The sequence below is a fragment of the Chelonoidis abingdonii genome, chromosome 19, assembly GCF_003597395.2.
Source record: "Chelonoidis abingdonii isolate Lonesome George chromosome 19, CheloAbing_2.0, whole genome shotgun sequence".
Classification (NCBI taxonomy): Eukaryota; Metazoa; Chordata; order Testudines; family Testudinidae; genus Chelonoidis; species Chelonoidis abingdonii.
The window spans coordinates 30,570,052-30,590,010 of NC_133787.1; the positions used below are offsets into that span (position 1 = coordinate 30,570,052).

Genomic DNA, 19,959 nt, shown 5'->3' on the forward strand with positions numbered 1-19,959 from the left:
TGGTGACTTGGAGGCATCTAACTTTTCTAAGTGATTTTTAACTTGCTCTTTTTTTATTTTATCTTCTAAACCTACCCCCTTCCCATAAGCATTCACTATGTTAGACATTCCTTCAGACTTCTCAGTGAAGACTGAGTTATAAGTTATAAAGCAAAAATATACACAAGATTATTAAGTTGACTTTAACATGACATGGCTAAATAGTTTCTCATGTTTTTAATTAATGTAAATCTGTCATTCAAAAACCCTTCTGACTTCTTGCTAGACACTTGTATAATTAAAATTAAATCTTATGATAAATTTATTGAAACTTTGATACAGAATATATTAACTAATGTCACCACATATGATCTTGTCAGTGTACAGTGGCATATAAAAATAGAAGGAAAGTACTATTATCACACTCTTGCTATAATCTTACATAGAACCAAATATTTTTGTTGGCCAGTAATAGAGAAAAAAGAATATCATGTGTTAGGGTTTCAAGAGCTTAACAGATGTTTCAGTGAACTACATTTTCAAATTCTTTTACATTAAGAAGGGAGTAGAATTTGTAGAAGTTCTGAGACGATTGGGTTACGTTTCCTGTTGGAATGCAAAGCCAGCTATTGTAGTAGAGTTTTAACAGATGTTGTGCTATTCCCTTTTTAATGGATGAGAATAAAACACTGGTCTGTTGCAGAGTTATAAATTATAGCTGGAAAAGCACAAGATGTCAATGTCTTAACCTCAGCTAGCCAAAGCAGGATAATTCTGCCCTTGAATAACCTGCCACACAGAGATTTATAGTTTCAAATTTTTTAAATTTCTAAGAGGTCGATAGATGTACAGCCTATGTCTTTTCTTGAAAAATATTAACATTTTACAGTGAGGGTTTCACTATTAAATTATGTGCTTTGGAGAAATATAAGGAGTGCATTTTAGTTACAACCACATCTCCGATCTTCTAGACATCAGAAGTGTAGTTGAGGCATCATGTCTGATACTACTTCAAGGATTTCATTTAAATACTAAGTGTTTAGTTTACTAGATAATTTTGTGTAAAGAATTTAGAATTTCTATATGTGTTGATTAGTTGGCACTCTTGCCCGAAGCTAAAAGGTCCTGGTCAAATGTCAGATAATGATTTGAACTTAATTCTAAAGCCAACACTGTAATGCCATTCTAGGGATGAGAGGGTTCTGCACCATTACACTGCAGTTAAAGCCCAAGGTTTGAACTCAGGCTCAAGCCTACCCCTCCTTCTGTCTACACACAAATCAAGTTCCAAGCCTGAATCAAACTGGGAGTCAGGGTTCAAGATCTATTGCTTTGAGTGTAGATGCAGCCCCACTGGACTCGTACTATGAGGGTCTGCCAAAAAGTATTCCACAATCCCATGGGCTGATATTTAACTGTCCTTTGGACAGTTAAAATTTTTCCACACTGCACCATGAGCTAAGGCCTAGAGCAGCTAAATTTGGAAGGGCGCTAGGAAGTCTGGGATATTGGTGTTTGGACTCGGGCTCACATAATGCAGTGTAGACTCTGGAGCCCCAGGTTGGGACCCAGGGTTCAACAATTGCTAACCTGGGGTTACCAATGAATGTAGATGTTCAGGTCCTAGGTTAACAAACCCACCTTCTGCTAACTCAAGTTCCACCAACTCTGGGTTACATTGCAGTATAGGCATACCCTTAATGATGCCATGTTTTGTCCTAAGACAAGCCAAGATCCACCTGTACGTGCCGTTGATAGAAACCCCCAAAGCTTTAATGTTTCCATGGCTTCTTTTAAAGAATCTGGGATGATAATTATATTCTGGTCAACATTCCCTCTTAAAATAAATAGATGTTATTGTTCAAAGTTCTGTGCGACTGTTGTTAATTTCATGATGGCTGCCATGAATTACTGAACAATTAGGCCCAAATTCTGCACTCAAATATGGATATAAAATCTCAAGACAAGTCAGTGCATGAGGAAGGTGTTTGTCAGGCTAGTATTTGGCCATTAGTAGCTGTATAGCTCATGACTGAAAAGCACATTGTGGTGTCTTGAGTATGAAGAACAGTAGGTAATTAGAGTCTTAGAGTCTGACCTTAGCATTATTTCCTGCTGAGTCCTTAGTTTGAGAACATGATGTTAGAGGGGAAAAGAAGTAAAGCTGGACTGAGGACGTATGAGGGATTAGCTCTGATGTAAAGTTGCATGGTGTGTGGTTCCTTTTGAAGAGAACACATAGGAGTCTGTATTTTTATTTCATAATTATATAAAAAGTAAACAGGAACAAAATGTTGATCTGCAGATTCCAGCTCACAAGCTGACATGGTGGTGGCGGCTGTATTTCCACTCATAGGATGACTTTTGTCTAGTTGTAACCCTTAGTAAATGCAAATGCATCTGTTTACCTGCCTGCATAATTATAATAGCTACCCAGCGCATAGGGTAGATGGAACCTGTAGAACTCAAACTGTGGAGTGGAAGGAAAGAAGGCTAGGAAATCTGCGGAGTGTTCTGATTTGAGAGTACTGGGGTGAGGAAGGAGGCAGGGATCCGAGGTGAATCATCTCTCAAGTATAGAGACACAATTTCTCTCTCCATTTAAAATTTCTGGACACTACTGATAAACCAAAGTACAATTTAAGTTAAAGAAAAGCTATGTGTATCTGACTTCTATTTTTTAAATATACAGTAGAGAAACTTACTGAAAATTGGGGTTTAAACACCAATGCATTTCCTGCTGACTTTAATGGGAAAAGAGTTACTCACTGGCCTGATTTTTATTTGTTTATTGGATGATTTATACATACTCCTTGTGTGTTAGAAAGATGATGGCATGGTCTGTGCGGTAGTCTCAAATGTCTACAGCCTGTGGAAAAAATAAAACTTGAAGTGGTAGTTTTAAAATAATATTTAATATGTATGCTTAATTTTTTAGTTAATTGCGTGAATTAACTGTGATTAATCGTCCGCCCTAATTAGGATATGCTTATGTGCCCATTAGGATATGCCATTGCCACTCTATTCTCTAGTCTGTGGTGAAAATCCTCATATATCATATATCTTTGCAGAAGAAGATAAAACCAGAAAGAATGTAAGACATGGGAAGTGTTGTGTTAGTCAGACTAGAAATGGGTTAATACTCTGCACACATAAAGAGACTTAGTCACTTCCAGGTCAAGCCCGAACAGGGGGTACTGCTGGGTTTTACTGAAAAATTTGTATATGAAATATTCCGTTGTCTCCCAACCAACCAGATTGGGAGAGTCAGACCCATCTCACCCAAATTTTAAACTCTTGCTGTTTTGGGGCCTCCTACAACAATTACTTGCTATCCAGTCCACTGAAATAAAACTTATCATTTTAAGTTAACTAGTCACATCCCTCGTTCCCTTCAAAAATAGTAGAATCAATATTCTCACTAAACACAAGAATAAGACAGCCAAATACCAGGTTATTACTGAAACGTCACTTATCAAAATGACACTATCCCATATATTAAAGCTTACTTTAGCAATAGTTAGGGGCAGGATGGCCCACTCTTGGATAGCATCTCGTTATATCGTTCAAGGACAGAGCCTGTCTGGTCAGACACTTGGTTATTAAACAGGTTTTGCCTAATCACATAGCTCTGATACTTTGCACTCTTCCTCTGAAGAGGAATGGCACCTCAACTACCCTTAATGGGCAGGGAAGTGGGCAGACAAATGTATTACATAAACACACGGGTTGCCATCTATTTCTTTATAATATTGTCTTTGTAAGTAGATAATGTTACAGTTGTGTTCTTGATAGTCTTTACACTTACTATAGAGAATACCTAAGGAATACTGGGTGAAATTCTGACCTCATTAAGTCCAGGGGAGTTTTTCATACCCATTCCCCTCGCCTCGCCATTCTGACTGGTACAAAATATGTTCTGCTCTATTAAAATTTGTTCTCTTATTTTATTACAGTGTACCACTGCCAGGGCTGTAGTTAGAAACAACTTAGCTCAGTTTTTGCTTACATGAAAAGGGAAATAATAAAATATTTCTTCTGTGTAGCTTATGTTAAATCAGGATTCATCAACAAGGGATTCTCAGCAGGCAGTGAGACGCTTAGCTGGAGCATGTGAAATGCCTGAAAAAAGGTGGGAATTACAATGCAAGGAAAACATGCATTTCTGTCTGTAATTAATTGCCAGCACATTTGATGTCTTCATAGTTACCAGTTGACTAAAAGTTGCCTAGTACCTATTCGTATTAAGTACACACTTCTGTACTTCTGTATATATATTCTCTTACAAACACAGAATTAAAACAAATTATTGTCTCTCTTACTCCTTGTCCAGTCCGCCATCCCTTTGTTGTCTTCCAGAATTCTAGCTTAGTTATAAAAGCTAAGACTAATCTAAAGCACTTGACCATCTTAAATGGATTAAAAGATATAAGACCTTTTACTGATATAAGACACCTTTAAACCTATCCTAGGCTTTAGATCCATGTAAACTGCTTGAGGTGTCATAAGTTTAAACTGTTAAAGTAAACAAACAGGGAAAAAACCACACAAATGGGAAGACTGAATGGAAAGACAAAGGAGAGTCTATAAGACAGCAGCTGTGCAGGAGGGATGAGATTCAGGACAGCCTCAGTTACTTATCTCCGTTTAGGATTCACTTTTTGCCAATTTACAACATGTTTTAAAAGTAGTAAACCATGTTTCTCAAAACTTGGCTTGTTTTGTAGATCTCAACAACACTTAACAATGAAGCCAAACATGAAGATCAGTTTGGCAGTTTTAAGATGATTGGTGTTTAAAGTAAGTGTATCATAGGACCATCTCACCTAATTTTAGAACAGATCAAAGCTAGAACACGTTATAGATTTTTAAGACCGAAAGGGGTAACTGGCCTCCTGTATTACACATGCCACAGAATCTCACCCACTAAATTCTGCACCAACCCATTTCTGTTTGTAGTGTCGCACATCTTTTAGGAAGACATTGAGTCTTGATTTAAATAATTCTAATGAGGGAGAATCTACCATTCCCTAGAAAGAAAAGATTCCCTTTCCCCATGTTCTTGTCTGATGTAGTTTTGAATAAATTGATTATGGGGGAGGAATGTTCTTAACGATAGATATTGGACTAAATTTCTCCAAATCTGGCTCGAGTTGTAAGTCTTAATAAGATCTACATAACAAGTCAAATTTGAAGAGAATTGATAATTTTTTTGAAAGTATGAAAGTTTATAATCAGGAAGCCATTGTGGGCTCAACTGTTAGTTATGTGAGCAATGTATTTTTAAATATGAATGTATATGTAGAAGAAAAAACTAATCTAGCCTGTATGCTCTGTATGCAATGATTAAAATGGTCATAATTTTTGTTAAAATCAAAACTATTTTTCTTTGAGCCAGCAGGTGTATTAGATGTTAATGAGGACTATATCATTCCTAGCCACATTTCAGATGTTAAGCCATTTCTGCTGCTGTTCTATGTTAAAAACAAAACAATATAAAAAGGAAATAGAGTTTGATTTTTTTTAAAATGTGTATTTTTCTATCCTTTCTGAACTCAGAAATGACGAAAGGGACTTTTCTCAAACTACTAAATAAATAAAAAAATTACTCAGGCCCAGGCCAACCAAGGACATTTTTAGTCCCTTAGATGGTGGTTTTTGAAAATTCTGAGCATGGAAAAATAGGGACAGATACAAACTGTTTTCCAGCTTTAATTGTAATGGGTCTTATCAGGCACTAGTTTAGAAGTGCTTACTTATGTACGTACTTTCCTACTGTAACTATGTATTGTCTACACAGTTTGACCAACACCACTGAACATATATTTATTGTTGTTGAATTCTCCTTTTTATCCACATTGTGTTGAATTATGAATTGTAGGAGTTCTTAATTCTTTATTTATTTTAGAGGAGGATCAGTGTTTTTCTTCAGTCACAGCATATATGCACTAGCAACTGCTAGCAGTTTCAATTGCATTTAAGGAAATATTGTTATAAGGCTTTTATGTTCTGTACTTCAATCAGCTAGTGCCAGCAGTATCCCAATAGAAGGACCCTCAACAGACCATTTTCAGCATTTTGTTGCAATTAAACTCCTCTGGTTTTAGCTCTTAGGCAATTTAGTACCTTTTTACATATGCACATTATGAACTTTTGACCAGGGCCTGGTAGTCATGTATTAAAGAGCAGCTTTTGAAAGCAGACTTAACAAGTTCCTCTGAGCATTATAGTCAGAGCCAGTTGTGGAAAAGGTAATTTAACCAACTTGCAATGAGGCCATTCAGAATCTTACTGATGATCCTAAATGTCTTTTTTCCCCCCCTTGTTTCCTCTGTAAGCTGGTAGCAGAAGCTCTCAAAGTGCGTGATTGATCTTTTATTCAGTAGCTAACGAGGGCTGTGATTCTATTAGTGGCCTACAAGGCAAGGGAACAGTGATTTAATGAAGTGTCTAGTGAGCTAGTCATAGATTTATCCTGTTGTCTCTAATTTGCAGTGCCGTTGTGAGTGTAAAAGAAACTGCACTCCCACTGCCATTAGGCAGGTATTTCCTTAGTAAATTGTTGTAAGGTCAGGTGTAGTTATCTTAGAAAAGGCAATGCCTTACCTCCTCAATGTCTCAAGATGACAGCCGCTGTGCTGAGCGCTCACTGAAGCGGAAACATGAAGATCAGAGGTCTGTCTCCAAGTCCCCCTTAGCTGATGCAGGAGCAGATGAACTGCCAAGTAGGACTAATAGAGTCATAATTGGCGATTAGAACTGGAAAGGTGCAATAACATCTTAATACAAACTGGCGTATATTATAGTTACTGTCAGTTGTTGTAAAGTTACATGGTAGCTTGAACTAGTTACATTTCCCTTTTTCATTTCCAAGAAATGAGGCAATGCATCTTAATAGTCACAGTGCAACAAAAATACAAGAACATCAAAACTGATGTTGCTTTAAAGTGACATTATTATGTCTTTAGTATATTTACTTGAGCGTGTAACCCTGTCAGTCTTCTTCAGAAATGATGCAGTAACATTTGCCATAACACTATAAATGCAGTAATTTCATAAATACACTTTGATTTTCACTTCGTTAAATGGCAGTGGCATTTATTCTTATCTACCCGGAAACTCACTGAACTTTTGTTTTATTTGTCTTTGCTAAGATAAGATATTTGGTTTTTTGAGAGTTATTATCACACTGCACAATGAAAGCATTTGTATCTGAGTTACCCAAAACCAACTGCTTTTAAGGAGAAAAATAAAATCTTGGGTTGAATTAAAGTTTGATGATGCATAGAAGCAATTAATTGTGGCATAAATTGCCTGGAATTTAAGTGTTATCTGTTTGTACCAAAATTACTACTAAAGTATGAGGAAGAAAATCTCATGCATGTAATCATCACTAAATTAATAAAGAACAACACAAATCATATGTGTGGCTTTGGGTTTGTATGGCATTGGCTGATGACAGTGGCATTTCTTAACTTTAATTTCCTGTGATAAAAGATGAGCCATGACTTTAAAAATCTCACAGTGTGGCTTTTTGATAGAAAATATATTTATAAGGTATTATTGTCACTTCTTTTTAATGTATGCACAATGTGCCTCAGGTGGTACTTGACCAGGATTCATCAGCAAATTTGATCCACTGGTTGTATCATCATCTGCCATTTGGAGAAATTAGAGAGAGATGGGAAGAGCAATTGGAAAGGAGGGGATCACTTGAGTGGAGAATGCAAAAGTAGACTAAATATTTATTTATAAGTATTACAGTGTTGTCAAAAAGGCCTAGTCAGGGTCTGGGCCTCTTGTGCTAGGCTCTGTACATAGAAGACAAAGTCTCTGTTCCAAAGAGACATTACGATGTAATGTCAGACAAATTGCATGAAAAAGAATTAGACAAAAGGTGGAATGGGGTGAGGGCAACAGCAATAGTTTCATCCAGTTAGAGTTGAGCTATATGCACAACTTGATGGTGCAGACTCTGTTATGAAGGGTGTGTTTCATAAATATATAAATTAAATATCAGCAATCCCCACTGGCCTCTGTACCTAGCAGTTCGTAGCAGAACTCTGTCAGGCTGAGCAGCAAAACAGAGAGAAGAGAATAGAGAATGTTAATCTCTTGGATTCTGTTTGCATTGCTGAAAAACCTGTCATTGTCTTTCTCTGTGTAGTGATCAAACTAGAACACCTTACTGTCTGTACAGCTACATTACAGATAGTTGAGTGAATCACAGTTTTTGTTTTTGCAAATTATAAATATTGTCAGTTGGTTGAGCCCTTGAACTTCCTGGAACTTGGCACCAATGGTCTATCATCTAGACTTGCTGTTAAATACATGTCCTCAATTAGTCTTCAGAAAAGGACACTGTTTTTAAATGATCAGTGAAAGGATTTAAAATCGTAAACCAACCTTTCTAATTTTCTGATATTGACACTTGTGTCCCATGCAATCTTATTATAGTATTATTCTCTACGGATCTACCATTTCATCAAAAAAATCTACAATGTGACTTTTTAGCCCATAGATCATTGCACCGGGAAACTCAGTAAATGGCTTATTGTAGATTAGATGATGTGATTCAGAGCGCATCCAAATCAATAAAAGGCTAGTCTGAACCTAGTAAAGTACTCTGTCAGTCTGATTTTTTTTTAGTAAGTAGGTCTGTCATAAGCAATGTGAAAATTTTAGTCTTGCTGCTTATCATGTCAGAAACAGGCCTTGCTTAAAACTTCCTACATGGCCTTTTTGAATTCTGGTAAATATATTTTCTTATTCAAAGAAGACCTGTTCTTTAGAAGTCTATTTTCATTAAATCTAAATGAAACAATTTTTGTGTGCGCAAAATGATAAAAATTTCTACCTCAACAGGATACAGTATGCCACCTCTAAGTCCCCATTCAAATCCTGCTTCAGACCTTAGCAAATGAAAACTGTTATCTATGGGCTCTTCAGTGGTCCATGTGAAATGAGTTAGTGTTCTTTGTCCAGTTCTCTCTGGACAGACGTCCACGTTGCAAAAATCACTATCTCCGGGCAGGGAAGCGCTAGTTGAAATCCTCATTGGCAATCTCAGCAAGAGATGGACTAGGCATTGAGTGGTTTTGAAAATGATTGAGTTTGGGGGAGCTATGTTGAGATATTATGACAATTATTTGGACATCAGGAGGCAGGTTAAGAAAAAAGAAAAATGGTGATATTACACTCTACCTCTGCACGCAGTCCTCTGAGTGCTTTGTTACTGTGCCTGAATCTCTAAAGACACTCAGGTAAAATGATGATGTGCACAGCATAAGAAGATTGGAGGCAGTAGTCCCTGCCCTATTATGCCCCTTGTGGATGGTCTGTGGATCTGCGTAGTGTCCCCAACTCCTTGGTTGACCTCTTCTCCTTGGGCACATGCAAAGAGCTTTGGTGAGCTAGGCTGCACAGCATGCAATGGTGGCTATCATCCTCTGTGGGCTTCCCTAATCTTGAAGGACCACACTTCTTATTCATATTGATTTCATACTTCACCATTCAAATCTGGGGCCTGCTGCAACCACAGAAGGGGAGGATAAATAGATCCCTTCCATCTCCAGTGCTATGAATTTGGTATCCTGAGCAAAAATCTGATTAAGACACTTGGTGATTTTGCAAATACACTGTGAAGTAATAAACGCTTTTCCTAAAATGTATTGAGTAACTTGGTATTTTTTGCAAGCAGTAAAGTCAGATTAATTGTAATTAGTCATAGGCAGATGTTCTAACTGCATCATTTCTTGACCATGCTATTAACCAGTTATATGTTTGACCATGTTGTTAATAATTTATTCTTTGAAAAAATCTATGTGCATTATAGTCTTTGATCTTTTCATGAATTTCAAAGCCAAAGATTCAGTTGTCTTTTCTCCCCCCTTTTTAATTTTCAAAGAAAATAGAATAGAAAATCATTTAAAAACTTTTTTTGCCAGATGACACCCATCCATGTTAATGAGAGCTGTACATTAGTACTGTAAAATAATAATCGAGGCAAGCCTACTGTACTCTGCAGGTGAAAAGTATTTGAATAGAAGACTTAATGCATCCAGCAGATTAAAACAGAAATTAAAGACTTTAGACTAAGAAGAGATCAAAGGCTGTCTTTCATTGTTCTTTTATTGTTTATTGACTTCAAAAAGACTTTTTAGTTTAAGCTGACTTCAATGTCTCATGAATGCTCTTTTGTAAAGTGACTTTGAAAACTCATGGATAATGTCTTCATTAAGTGGAGAAAAATCTTGGTAAAAATATAACTAACGTTGCTTTCATTCTGGTAGAAGGTGATAATGCTTTGCTTAATTAAGGGCTGTTTTCCCTCTGTTTTGAATTTTACGAACTTTTTTTGTTGAAATTAGTGCTGATAAAAGCTTGAAACGGACATCTCTAAACTGAAACCCTTAGTTTTCTATAGAAGTACAGAAATGTGAGCTCTCTATCTATATTTGTTAATCAGTTAATCAGGCTGTCTTACTCTTTCTTCCAGGCACTTTGAAGAAGAGAATGAAAATACAACTCTGTAACAGTGCATGCAAATTCTGTTATGTTGATACTTAAGTTTCTAATAAAGTACTTGAGAACTTTAGGTGCAAGTTATCTCTGTGACAGTTTCATACGTTTGTAATCAAAGCCTGGCCAGATTTACCGACCAGTGTCCATATATTTCAGTATCTTTGAACTATATTAATGTATACATTAGGAATGATGATGCCCTTAGATATTATGGTGATGAGGGCCATACAAGTATCTACACAGATTTCCAAATCTATCAAACTATGGTGAATGATTAAGAAAGAGTCTTTCTCGTAAGGAGAGGTGATGACATCTTTGTGAACCTTTTGTGTAATTTCCTCCAACTTGTGGTAGAAAAACTGCAGTTGAAAAAAAAAATCCCTGAATTTCTTTTTCCCCCACACCCTAAAAAATCCAGATACTCCTACATACACTTCCTTAACGCCCCCTGACTTAGTTTTTCGAGCCTTATTTGAGAGAAAGGGAATCTCCTGGGATCTTCAAGGGATGCCAGATAGCCATTTCCTCTGCTGTGAGTGCTATGTGCCAATGGAGTCTCAAGGACAGAAGGATGTTCTGGGTGACAGGCAGGCTGTCTCCCAGGAATCAGTTCTTGTCCCTGTTGTCTGAAATAAGTGAGAGATACATTTTCAGTTTTCTTGATTGGTCCCTGGGGTTTCCCTGGTTCTTGAACAATGTAGTCTAGGACTCTTTACACTGCTTTTCATGTTTAAAATAGATTTTAGTAGTGGGGATAAACTGTTTGATGTGTGGCAGGGGGCCTGCCTGTTCTCCAGAAGACATTTCCAGGATCAAGGAGAGACGGTGAGTTTGAGAGGCACTCCCTTCCTTTCTTCCCCTCACCTCCAAAGGAGAAACTTTTGGGTGAAAACATGTGGTGGGCCCCTTGATTATTGCTGGACCACCTTGCAGGCTTCTTTAAGCAGGTTGCAGGACCTTTTATGTAAAGAAAAAATGTCATGTTTAGGTAAACAATTGGCTTTCCATGAAAATTTTGTTGAAAAAGGTATACCTTGTGCTTTCTGTAACTGTGAAAAATGCCTAAGCTTGCTAAAGTTGTCAGGGATATTGTCGTTCTTCAAAACCAATAATGCACTTGATAGCTCTTGCTTTCAGTCACTGCTAGAGACGTGTTGGCATGATGAAGTACTGTTTATAAGTTTTATCTGTTCTTAGCATATTTTAACTGTGTTGTGTGTGTCAGAAAGCTTTATGCCCTGATGCATACTCAGTGACACACTTGCAAGGGAGTCTAGTTTAACGCTAAATAGATGAACTGTAAGATCACCATTGGTGTTGCTTTTGGGAAGCTTTGTCATTGAAATGTCAACATGTATTCAGTTTGTGTATGACTTCGTTTATCTCGTGCCATTTACCTTGGTAGCGTGAGCAGAAACATTCTGAATTTTGCAGCTCTCTACACAGTAGTTTGTCTTGTACAATATTCTTTCATACACATAGATTTAAAACAAACTGTGCAATATAAACGTATTAATGGTACAAGTACTTAACTATTTTATGGATGTAATCTTTGTGCATGGTTTAAAGGCTCAATTACCTGTTGTTGAAATGGGGGGAATAAATGTCCCTGAGGTTTGCATCACAGTCTTGTGATTTTTGGCACTCATAGTACAGACAAACGTCTACATCTATGTTCATAACCTGAGTGTCAACAGAAATAGTGTGTTAAAATACTGTAAGCTTATCAACATGTCTTTCTGAGTTTGGTGATTTAAAAAGAACATGATATAGATACCAACAGTTCATAATTCTTTTATCTGTAGAATGAACATCTTGCAGGGGAGGCTATTCATCCTTCAGAACCTAATACAATCTTCATTAATTCTGCTATCTTTGTAGGAACATTAAGTACATTTTTAAAAAAAAGGATAGAATACTAGCTTTTTCATACTTGGGCAAAGTAAGGATCTAGACGGTGGCACTGGTTTTATGTGTGATGCTGTTTGACTGCCTATAAAAAAATGAAACAATAAAAAATAGTGTATCCTATGTGTATAATTCTTATTAACACTAATTGGTTCATTTTATTTGTTGTTTTATTTGTATAGTGTCATTGGGTTACATTGCATTTGCATAGTTCATACTTGAAGGTGTGGGCAAAATTCCTGACCATAAGACAATTAATCAAAATGTGAACAAAAGAAAGGGAAAAGGGAGCATCTTGAAAGCAAGACAACTAAGCTGTTATGCTTGGCATTAATCGTCTTCATTCCAATTTTTTTTTGCTTTTTAATTTTCTTTTAATTATTATTGTTTATGTTGTACTGTAAACTATATTGGGAGTAAGTCCTAGGGTGTGTGGAACATCAAAATTGGGACCCTGAGGATGCTCATCACTTTGCAGGATTGGGCCCTTACACATTAGGAAGATGTGGGCAGCCACATACACAGAGAAAAATCCCCTGCAACTTACTTCTTCACAAATACAAATTATGCTTTCCTTTACACCACGCTGACTCTGGATTTACAATAGTATAAATGAGAGCCGACTGGGACCTGGAGTAAGCCCTACTGTAAGCAAGAAATACTGAGCTCCCTGGAAGTTATGCCCTCTTATTCTGGGCCTGATTTTTCCCCCTGGCCTTGTTGATAATGTCTACCTCAGGGGAAGCATAAGTTAAAGCATGTGGGTTATATCATGCTATTGATTTGCCAACACAACTCTCCATTACAATTGATGGGGAGTTGATGACCAACTGGGAGCATGATATGTTTGTGGGGGAACTGCTTTATCTTATTTGTTTGCTGTTGGCCAAATGTACCACTTCAGGACACTTTCTCCCTAAAATGCCTTTGTTTTGTTCAACTGCTCTCTTGTCCTGCTACCACTTCCCCTTCCAAGTTAGATGCATTTTTCACATCTGCAAAATGGCACCATATTGGTGGAAGTTACTCTACTGTGACATTTCAAAATATTTCAGAACATTTCAAAGTCTACAGTCATGTTTCCTTAGAGAAGATGAAAGGGACATCCAGCCTCTACTACCTCTATTAATGTCACTAGTATGATATGGTAGCAGGGCGCTGATAGTTAGATAGTTGAATGAAGTTAGACAGTTAGCATCCTCCCCTTGTGCTGAAGCTTGTGAGTTACACAGTGTAAAGAATCTGTATCCTAGGTAAGAAAGATGGCTAAAATTTCACCTAGACATGGCATCCCATGTATGACAGTGCAACTAGTTCCTCTCATACTCTGTTCTCTCCAGAGACCTACATTATAGCACTGCATCCATTTACTTCAGTTGTATTAATTACATGTAATGTAGTTATGAGCTAAGGTACTGTGGCCTTATTATAAAGGAGAGAGGGTGAGTGTCCTAATGAGACTTGAGCACAATTGATCTATGACTTGGATACAAGAGATTCTTAAGGGAGTTTGCTGATTTATGTAGAAGACAGATGTCTGTGGCCATTAGGAAACACCAGTTATTACTACCTATCAATCTCATGTTAAACCTATGCAACAAAACCTTGTATAATAGTTCTCTAATCTGTTAAATTAGGAGTTAATGAATTTAAAATGTTATTGAATAGGAAAATGCATCTTTGTAAAGTAGACAATATCATAAGCACAATATACACTAGTCAACAATATGCAATGGAGCCTTCAAAACACTGAAATAATAAATCAATACATTAAGGAATGCTGTATATGATATTTTTTCATAACCCTTTTGTTATTGCCAATATTGCTTCTTTTGGACAGTAAACATCTACCTGTATGTAAGTGTTGTTAAATTAACAGAGATTTTAGTGCAGAGATCAAACCGCAAAGTAATAAAAACGTATTATTCCTTTAGAATTAAAGCCTGCACTTTCATTTTGAGAATAGTCCTAAAATTTTGTGTAATTTTAATTTGGATTCTGGCTTTTCTCTTACCTGGCCTCAATGTCTTAATTTGCCTTTTTTGTAAAATTCAAATATTATTTATTCACCAATGCAGGTAAATCTAAAAATCAGGATCTCTAGATGTGCCCAAAGAAAGCAATTATACAGTATGTGTCTCCAAGATTTGTTGTTTATGACTGCTACTTTTTGGAGACCTTAAATACAATATCAGTTACATTCTTCTTCACAGTGGGGAAACGCCCCCCACCACTCCATCTCTAAAAAGGAAAAAAAAATTTGAGAGGGGAAAAATCAAGGACATTGTTTCTTTGAACATTTTATGTCTCAGCATCTTACTTTCTACATATACTATATATGCATTTTTCTTTGCAATTATTAAATGAAAGTGGGGAACAGAACAGAAGGGATTTTCAAAAATTTCAGGAGCACCTAAATATACATAAAACAGAAAATACTATTGAGGTGACTGTATCAGGATAGCACTTTTTCCACACCACCTGCTGCAATTAAAAATGAAATCACCAAGCAGCCAGTACAAACTTCATCAACCAGCTGATATCATAATTAATGACTATAGAGTCTCTATTATTGTGTACTTCCAAGGCATTGAGTGGAAAGCTGTCGTAGTGCTTTAAATAATGAAAAAGTTTCAGGCCTTGATAAATGGCTCAGTGGGATGCAGTTTAGAAAGTTAGGAGCATATGCTTCTGTCATTAAAAACTAAGGACCCTTGTTACCCTTGCTATAAGTTTTCAGATTCATCTGAAACTCTTTGATCCCTTCATGTACTTAAACTGTGTTGTTTAAAATGGAAAGGTGTTGGAAAATATGGTGTGCATGAACAACTCATTTAGTAGAGAAAGAACAATGAAAATAAAAGCTGCTGTTCATTAACATGTTTCTTACTCATCTAAAACAAGTAGCATTTGTCCATGTAATCTTGTCTTGTAGTGAGAATAGGTAAATATTTTTCTTTTAAGAAATAATCTTGAGTCCAATAAAGTAAGATATTTAAGACAATGTTTGCAGTGAGATTTCAAAGAATTAATAGGGAGAAATGACAAAGATATATTCTTTTCATATTTGAGGTGGGTCTGAATTTAAAAAAAATATTCTGCAATGATTTGTTTTATAGATATGTGGATTGGAATAATGTTGCAGAAATTTCTAACATTGACATTGTTCAAACTTACATTAAGAATATTTTTACTATATAGGTGCTCATCATTTCCTATTCTTAAATTTACTCTCCCAAAGTGCATAACTTTGTTGTTGAAGTTTTTCTGATTTTAACTGAAAGCTGATTATTATTTAGTTTTAAGATCACTGTTGATTATACCCTCCTCTAATTTGGTTGCTTTCATAGTTGTAGGAAGAACTGAAATGCATTGTTTGGCAGAACGTATTACAGAGAGAGAAGGAATTTTATCTAATCAAGTTCCTTCTCAATTGTTGTTTTGCTATTTTTCATGGACAGAAGTTGTATTCCAGTACCATTCCTCAACCCCCTGCTGTCCCTTGTAAAAGGAATATTTGTTCTGGGGGTGCTGAATTAAAATAATGAACTAATACATATTTTGTTAGGCACTGATTGGCTGTTTTAGATTCCCTTTCTTATGTAAGAAAAACAAAACCTTCTTCCTTTCTATCAAACAAACACCTAGAATACTATGAAAACTACTTTTTTTTTTTGGTGGGCGGAGGGGGCCGAAGGGGTTTACTGTGCATTTCATTATTATTATCATTATTTGTAAAGTCAAAGCATCTACAGTCCCCAACGCCATTGTGCCTTAGCATCCTGCAAGCATGTAATAAAGACATGGCCCCAGCCCCAAAGAGCTTACAATCAATGAGAAAAATGTATAGTTAACTAACTGGATTATGAACTGGAAAGACCATTGAATGTGTCTGTTAAAACAGATGTTGTGAATATTCTACTTTTGCAAATAGAAAAGTCTTTACTCCCCAAGTTGTCATATGGAGAGTAATGTTGTGATAGCAACTTTAGCAGCTTGTACTGAGTCCCTGGGATTCTTAATATTTGATAGCTCTCATTGCTTCACTTTATCTTGAAAAAGGAATGATTGAGTGACCACTTTTTGTTACCCTCGGTACACTTACGAACCTTCTATAATGGGATACATTGAGGCAAACCAAGCACTGATGTAATGCCCAACTCCATTAATTTCAAAGGTGCTGCACCTGCTCACATGAGTAGTGAATTTGTGATAGGTGATGAATATTAACGGAGAAGTTTGGACTTTCACATAATGGTCCTATATCACTGCAGCTTCTTGGCAAATTAGATTAAACCTGAAGGACACAGAGCTTGATCCATTTTAATTCATGATGTGTGAAAGTTGCACTTCAGACAGAGTTGTAGGCTAATTGCTTCTGTAGTTGAAGACTTCAAGAAGTTATCAACAGAAGTATTAGTCTCAGAATGCCAAGTAGCTGCAAGGCAATAGGCCAGGAAGTGCAATACCAAAGATATACGTAAAAAAAGGGTTTTCATGTAACTGTTCAAAATATTGTCAGATTGTGCCATTAGATGCCTAGGATTTTGTCATATTTCAGAATTTGTGTGGTAATTGAATACATATATCCATTGTACACAATCTTGAATTACTGTATGATTATCCTGAGCACTCAAAAGTGTAAAAACACTTGAAAGTAAAATTCAAGCATAGATATTCCATAGCAGGTCTTACAATCTAAATATTGCTCTTAGCCTAATCGAAGCAGCAAGAGTAGTCACAGCAGTTGATGGACTATTTTTCAAATTGATTTAAAAAATGTATTTAAGGGGATGATCGTCTACTCTAGATTACCTATTGATTTTTAATATGAAAAGCTCATTATATAAGCAGTAACTGCATATAAAAACCTAGCAAACCTTTGCATAAATCCTTTAATTGAATTTCCAGAGCCTGTGGTTCTACTTTTTTTTAATTAAATCTATTTCTTTTTTTTAAGTGTTACTGTGTAATTTGCATGCTGTGAAGTGGCCCTGTCCCAGATAAAGTGCCATTGATCCTTATTAAACCTCACCTGTGGGCTTGCTCAAAACTAACTGGAAAAATTAAAGTGTTCATGCTGCAATGCACTTATTGCTTGATAGGATTATGGAAAAATAATAAAACTAATTTCCAAGAGAGAATTTATAATGCAAGATTTTATTTTTTCAATTTGATAATTAATAGCAAAATCATATCCTAAATATAAATCATATTCTAGCCTACAAACTGCAATGGTAATTAGGAAAGATATTATATACTTGATGTAAAACCATCATGTTGTATGAAGATAATCCTTTGGTATTTTAATTTTTTAATTGTAGGTTGAAATGGGGATGGATTCAGTAAAACAGATTAGAGATTTGAACTGAAAAATCTGTATCTACAATATCTTATATTAGTAGTGATTTCCATTTTATTACTTCAGAGTTTAAAATATGAAAAAATGATATTCCGTAAATATTTCTGCTAACAATTTATGTATTAGAATTATCATGGGAAGGAAAAATATAAAAGATGCAATAGGTTTTTCTGTTTTTTATAATACCTAACATTTGTTACTTTAAAAGCAATAAAATCCTTTAAAAAATATTCATAATCAATAAGAACACAAAATATGGAATGTATTTATAGAGTTATAAAAATGTTTGTAGAATGGCTCAAAATGAAAAACACAGCCAGTTACGTATGGTTTAAAGTGTAATCAGTTTTGAGGTTGCATGAAGATATAAATGATAAACACTAGTAGCATTTTTAGTAAAGGCTGTTGCAAAAATACTGTATTTATGACCTATTCCATTCTTTTTATAGCTCATTAATGTAGAAAACAAACAAAGTGTATCCATCTTTTTAGACAGTTTAAAATTCCCTTAAATGATATTTTTAATGGAAATACTGATCTCATTTTGTAAGCTTCTTTATGCAGACACATGCTGTATTGAAAGGGAATTCAAACTGGATTTCCAATACTGTGCGAGTTATGACCAGGAGCATTCCAAATCTGTAGGGAAAAAATATGGAGATGCTTTTCCATTTTCTGCAAATAGAACTGCCAAATCCACCACTTTCAAAAGGTGGTGAATTGCATGTGTTAGCCAGTAGTATATTTGGTGAAACTAGATTAGAATCATCAGTTGCGCAAACTTACTCCTCAGTTAAAGTACTTTTTTTAGAGCTTTTTATCTATAGAAGGATAATTAGTTTAACTGGGTTTCCAGTTTGCTCAGTTTACACTGAAAGAGTTTGAATTCCACCTTGCTAACAACAGAGTTTTAGTGAATCTGACTTTTCTAGAACTCAATTTCACTATCTCGTATATTTACTTTAAGACTCCTGTATAAACTTCAAAAACAATCACTTCTGTCTGAAAGTGTTTTGCCTACTATTGTTACATGCAACACCCAAAATGATAATAACTGAATGAGAGGAAAGGGGAAAAAAAACAAACAAAAAAACCCTCCTTTGTGTCTTTACTTTGTGTGTAGTCAGTTTCTGCTGCAGTCAGTCACTCTGATTAGGATGAACAGATGTCCCGATTTTATAGAGACAGTCCTGATATTTGGGACTTTCTTTTATATAGGCTCCTGTTACCCCCCAACCCCATTCCAGTTTTTCACACTTGCTATCTGGTCACTCTACTCCTGATCCTGCAATAAACTTCCTGAGGGAATACCTCTGTGGTCATTTGGAACTCCATTGGCATCCATAGGGCTCCCTTTGGACACAGGGATCAGTTTCCCCCCTCGTTTGTCTGAGTCTTCCTCTCTCCTTTGTAGCTGTGAGAAACACTTAGAAAATAAGAACATGTGACTGTAAAACCACACAAATTGGCAGTTGTTGTTTCTTGCAGCTACTTTGAAAAGACATAAAAACAATGATAGATTTAAGATTTTAGAGAATATAGCCAGATTTCTGAAGGGCTAAACTCTGCAAAATGTGTTGATTTCGATAGTTCTGTTTAATGACAGTAGACATCTACAATGTGCAAAAATTATACAAAATCATTTAGATAACTGTTGTTAATGACCAAAATGTACTAGCATAGAAGACCTCTCCACACATGGATCTCCACTACCTCATATCAAATTGGGTGTTCAGGTCCCTCCATGGCCCTCCAACCCCACTCCCAGAATCCTGTGAATACCACACAATGTAGTTTGAGGTCTGTGCTTGGTGGTGATGGGGTGGGGAGGGAGAAATAATGTGGGCTGGGGATGGATTAGGTAGGTCTGGGAAAGGAAGTGTGTTGTTCCCCCTTGAGTCTTGTGGAAGTTCCCTGGAAAAGCTAATACAGCCCTAATTTTATTAATGATTGTTATCTCACTCCAGGATCCCTGGAAGTTGCTATACTCAGTGGAAGTTGCTTGTAGCATGGCTTCAGGGGAGTTGTATGTCCAGGGAGGGGAATGTACTGGGGGGCAGGGGTAATAGTTGAACTTTGGTTCCTGTCCCAAAGAGCTTATAGAGTATTATAATTACTAATAATACATTTTCCAGCAGTTGCAACGAAAACTTGCTAGGTGCAATACAAAGGAAGGCATGATCTCT

At 36.2% G+C, this 19,959-nt stretch overlaps 1 protein-coding gene across 7 annotated transcripts in view; it reads left to right on the forward strand.

Annotated features, from left to right (window-relative positions):
* Positions 1-19,959, forward strand: part of WWOX (WW domain containing oxidoreductase) — a 660,294-nt gene that overhangs the window by 191,030 nt on the left and 449,305 nt on the right. Inside the window, exon 9 of one of the 7 annotated variants that reach the window (XM_032768127.2) lies at positions 10,478-10,512. The exons of the other annotated variants lie outside the window; for them this stretch is intronic. Coding sequence (XP_032624018.1) covers positions 10,478-10,486 — 9 coding nt within the window. The 3' untranslated portion in view covers positions 10,487-10,512. Of the gene's footprint in view, positions 1-10,477; positions 10,513-19,959 lie in introns of those variants that run through there. 7 annotated transcript variants of the gene reach the window in all.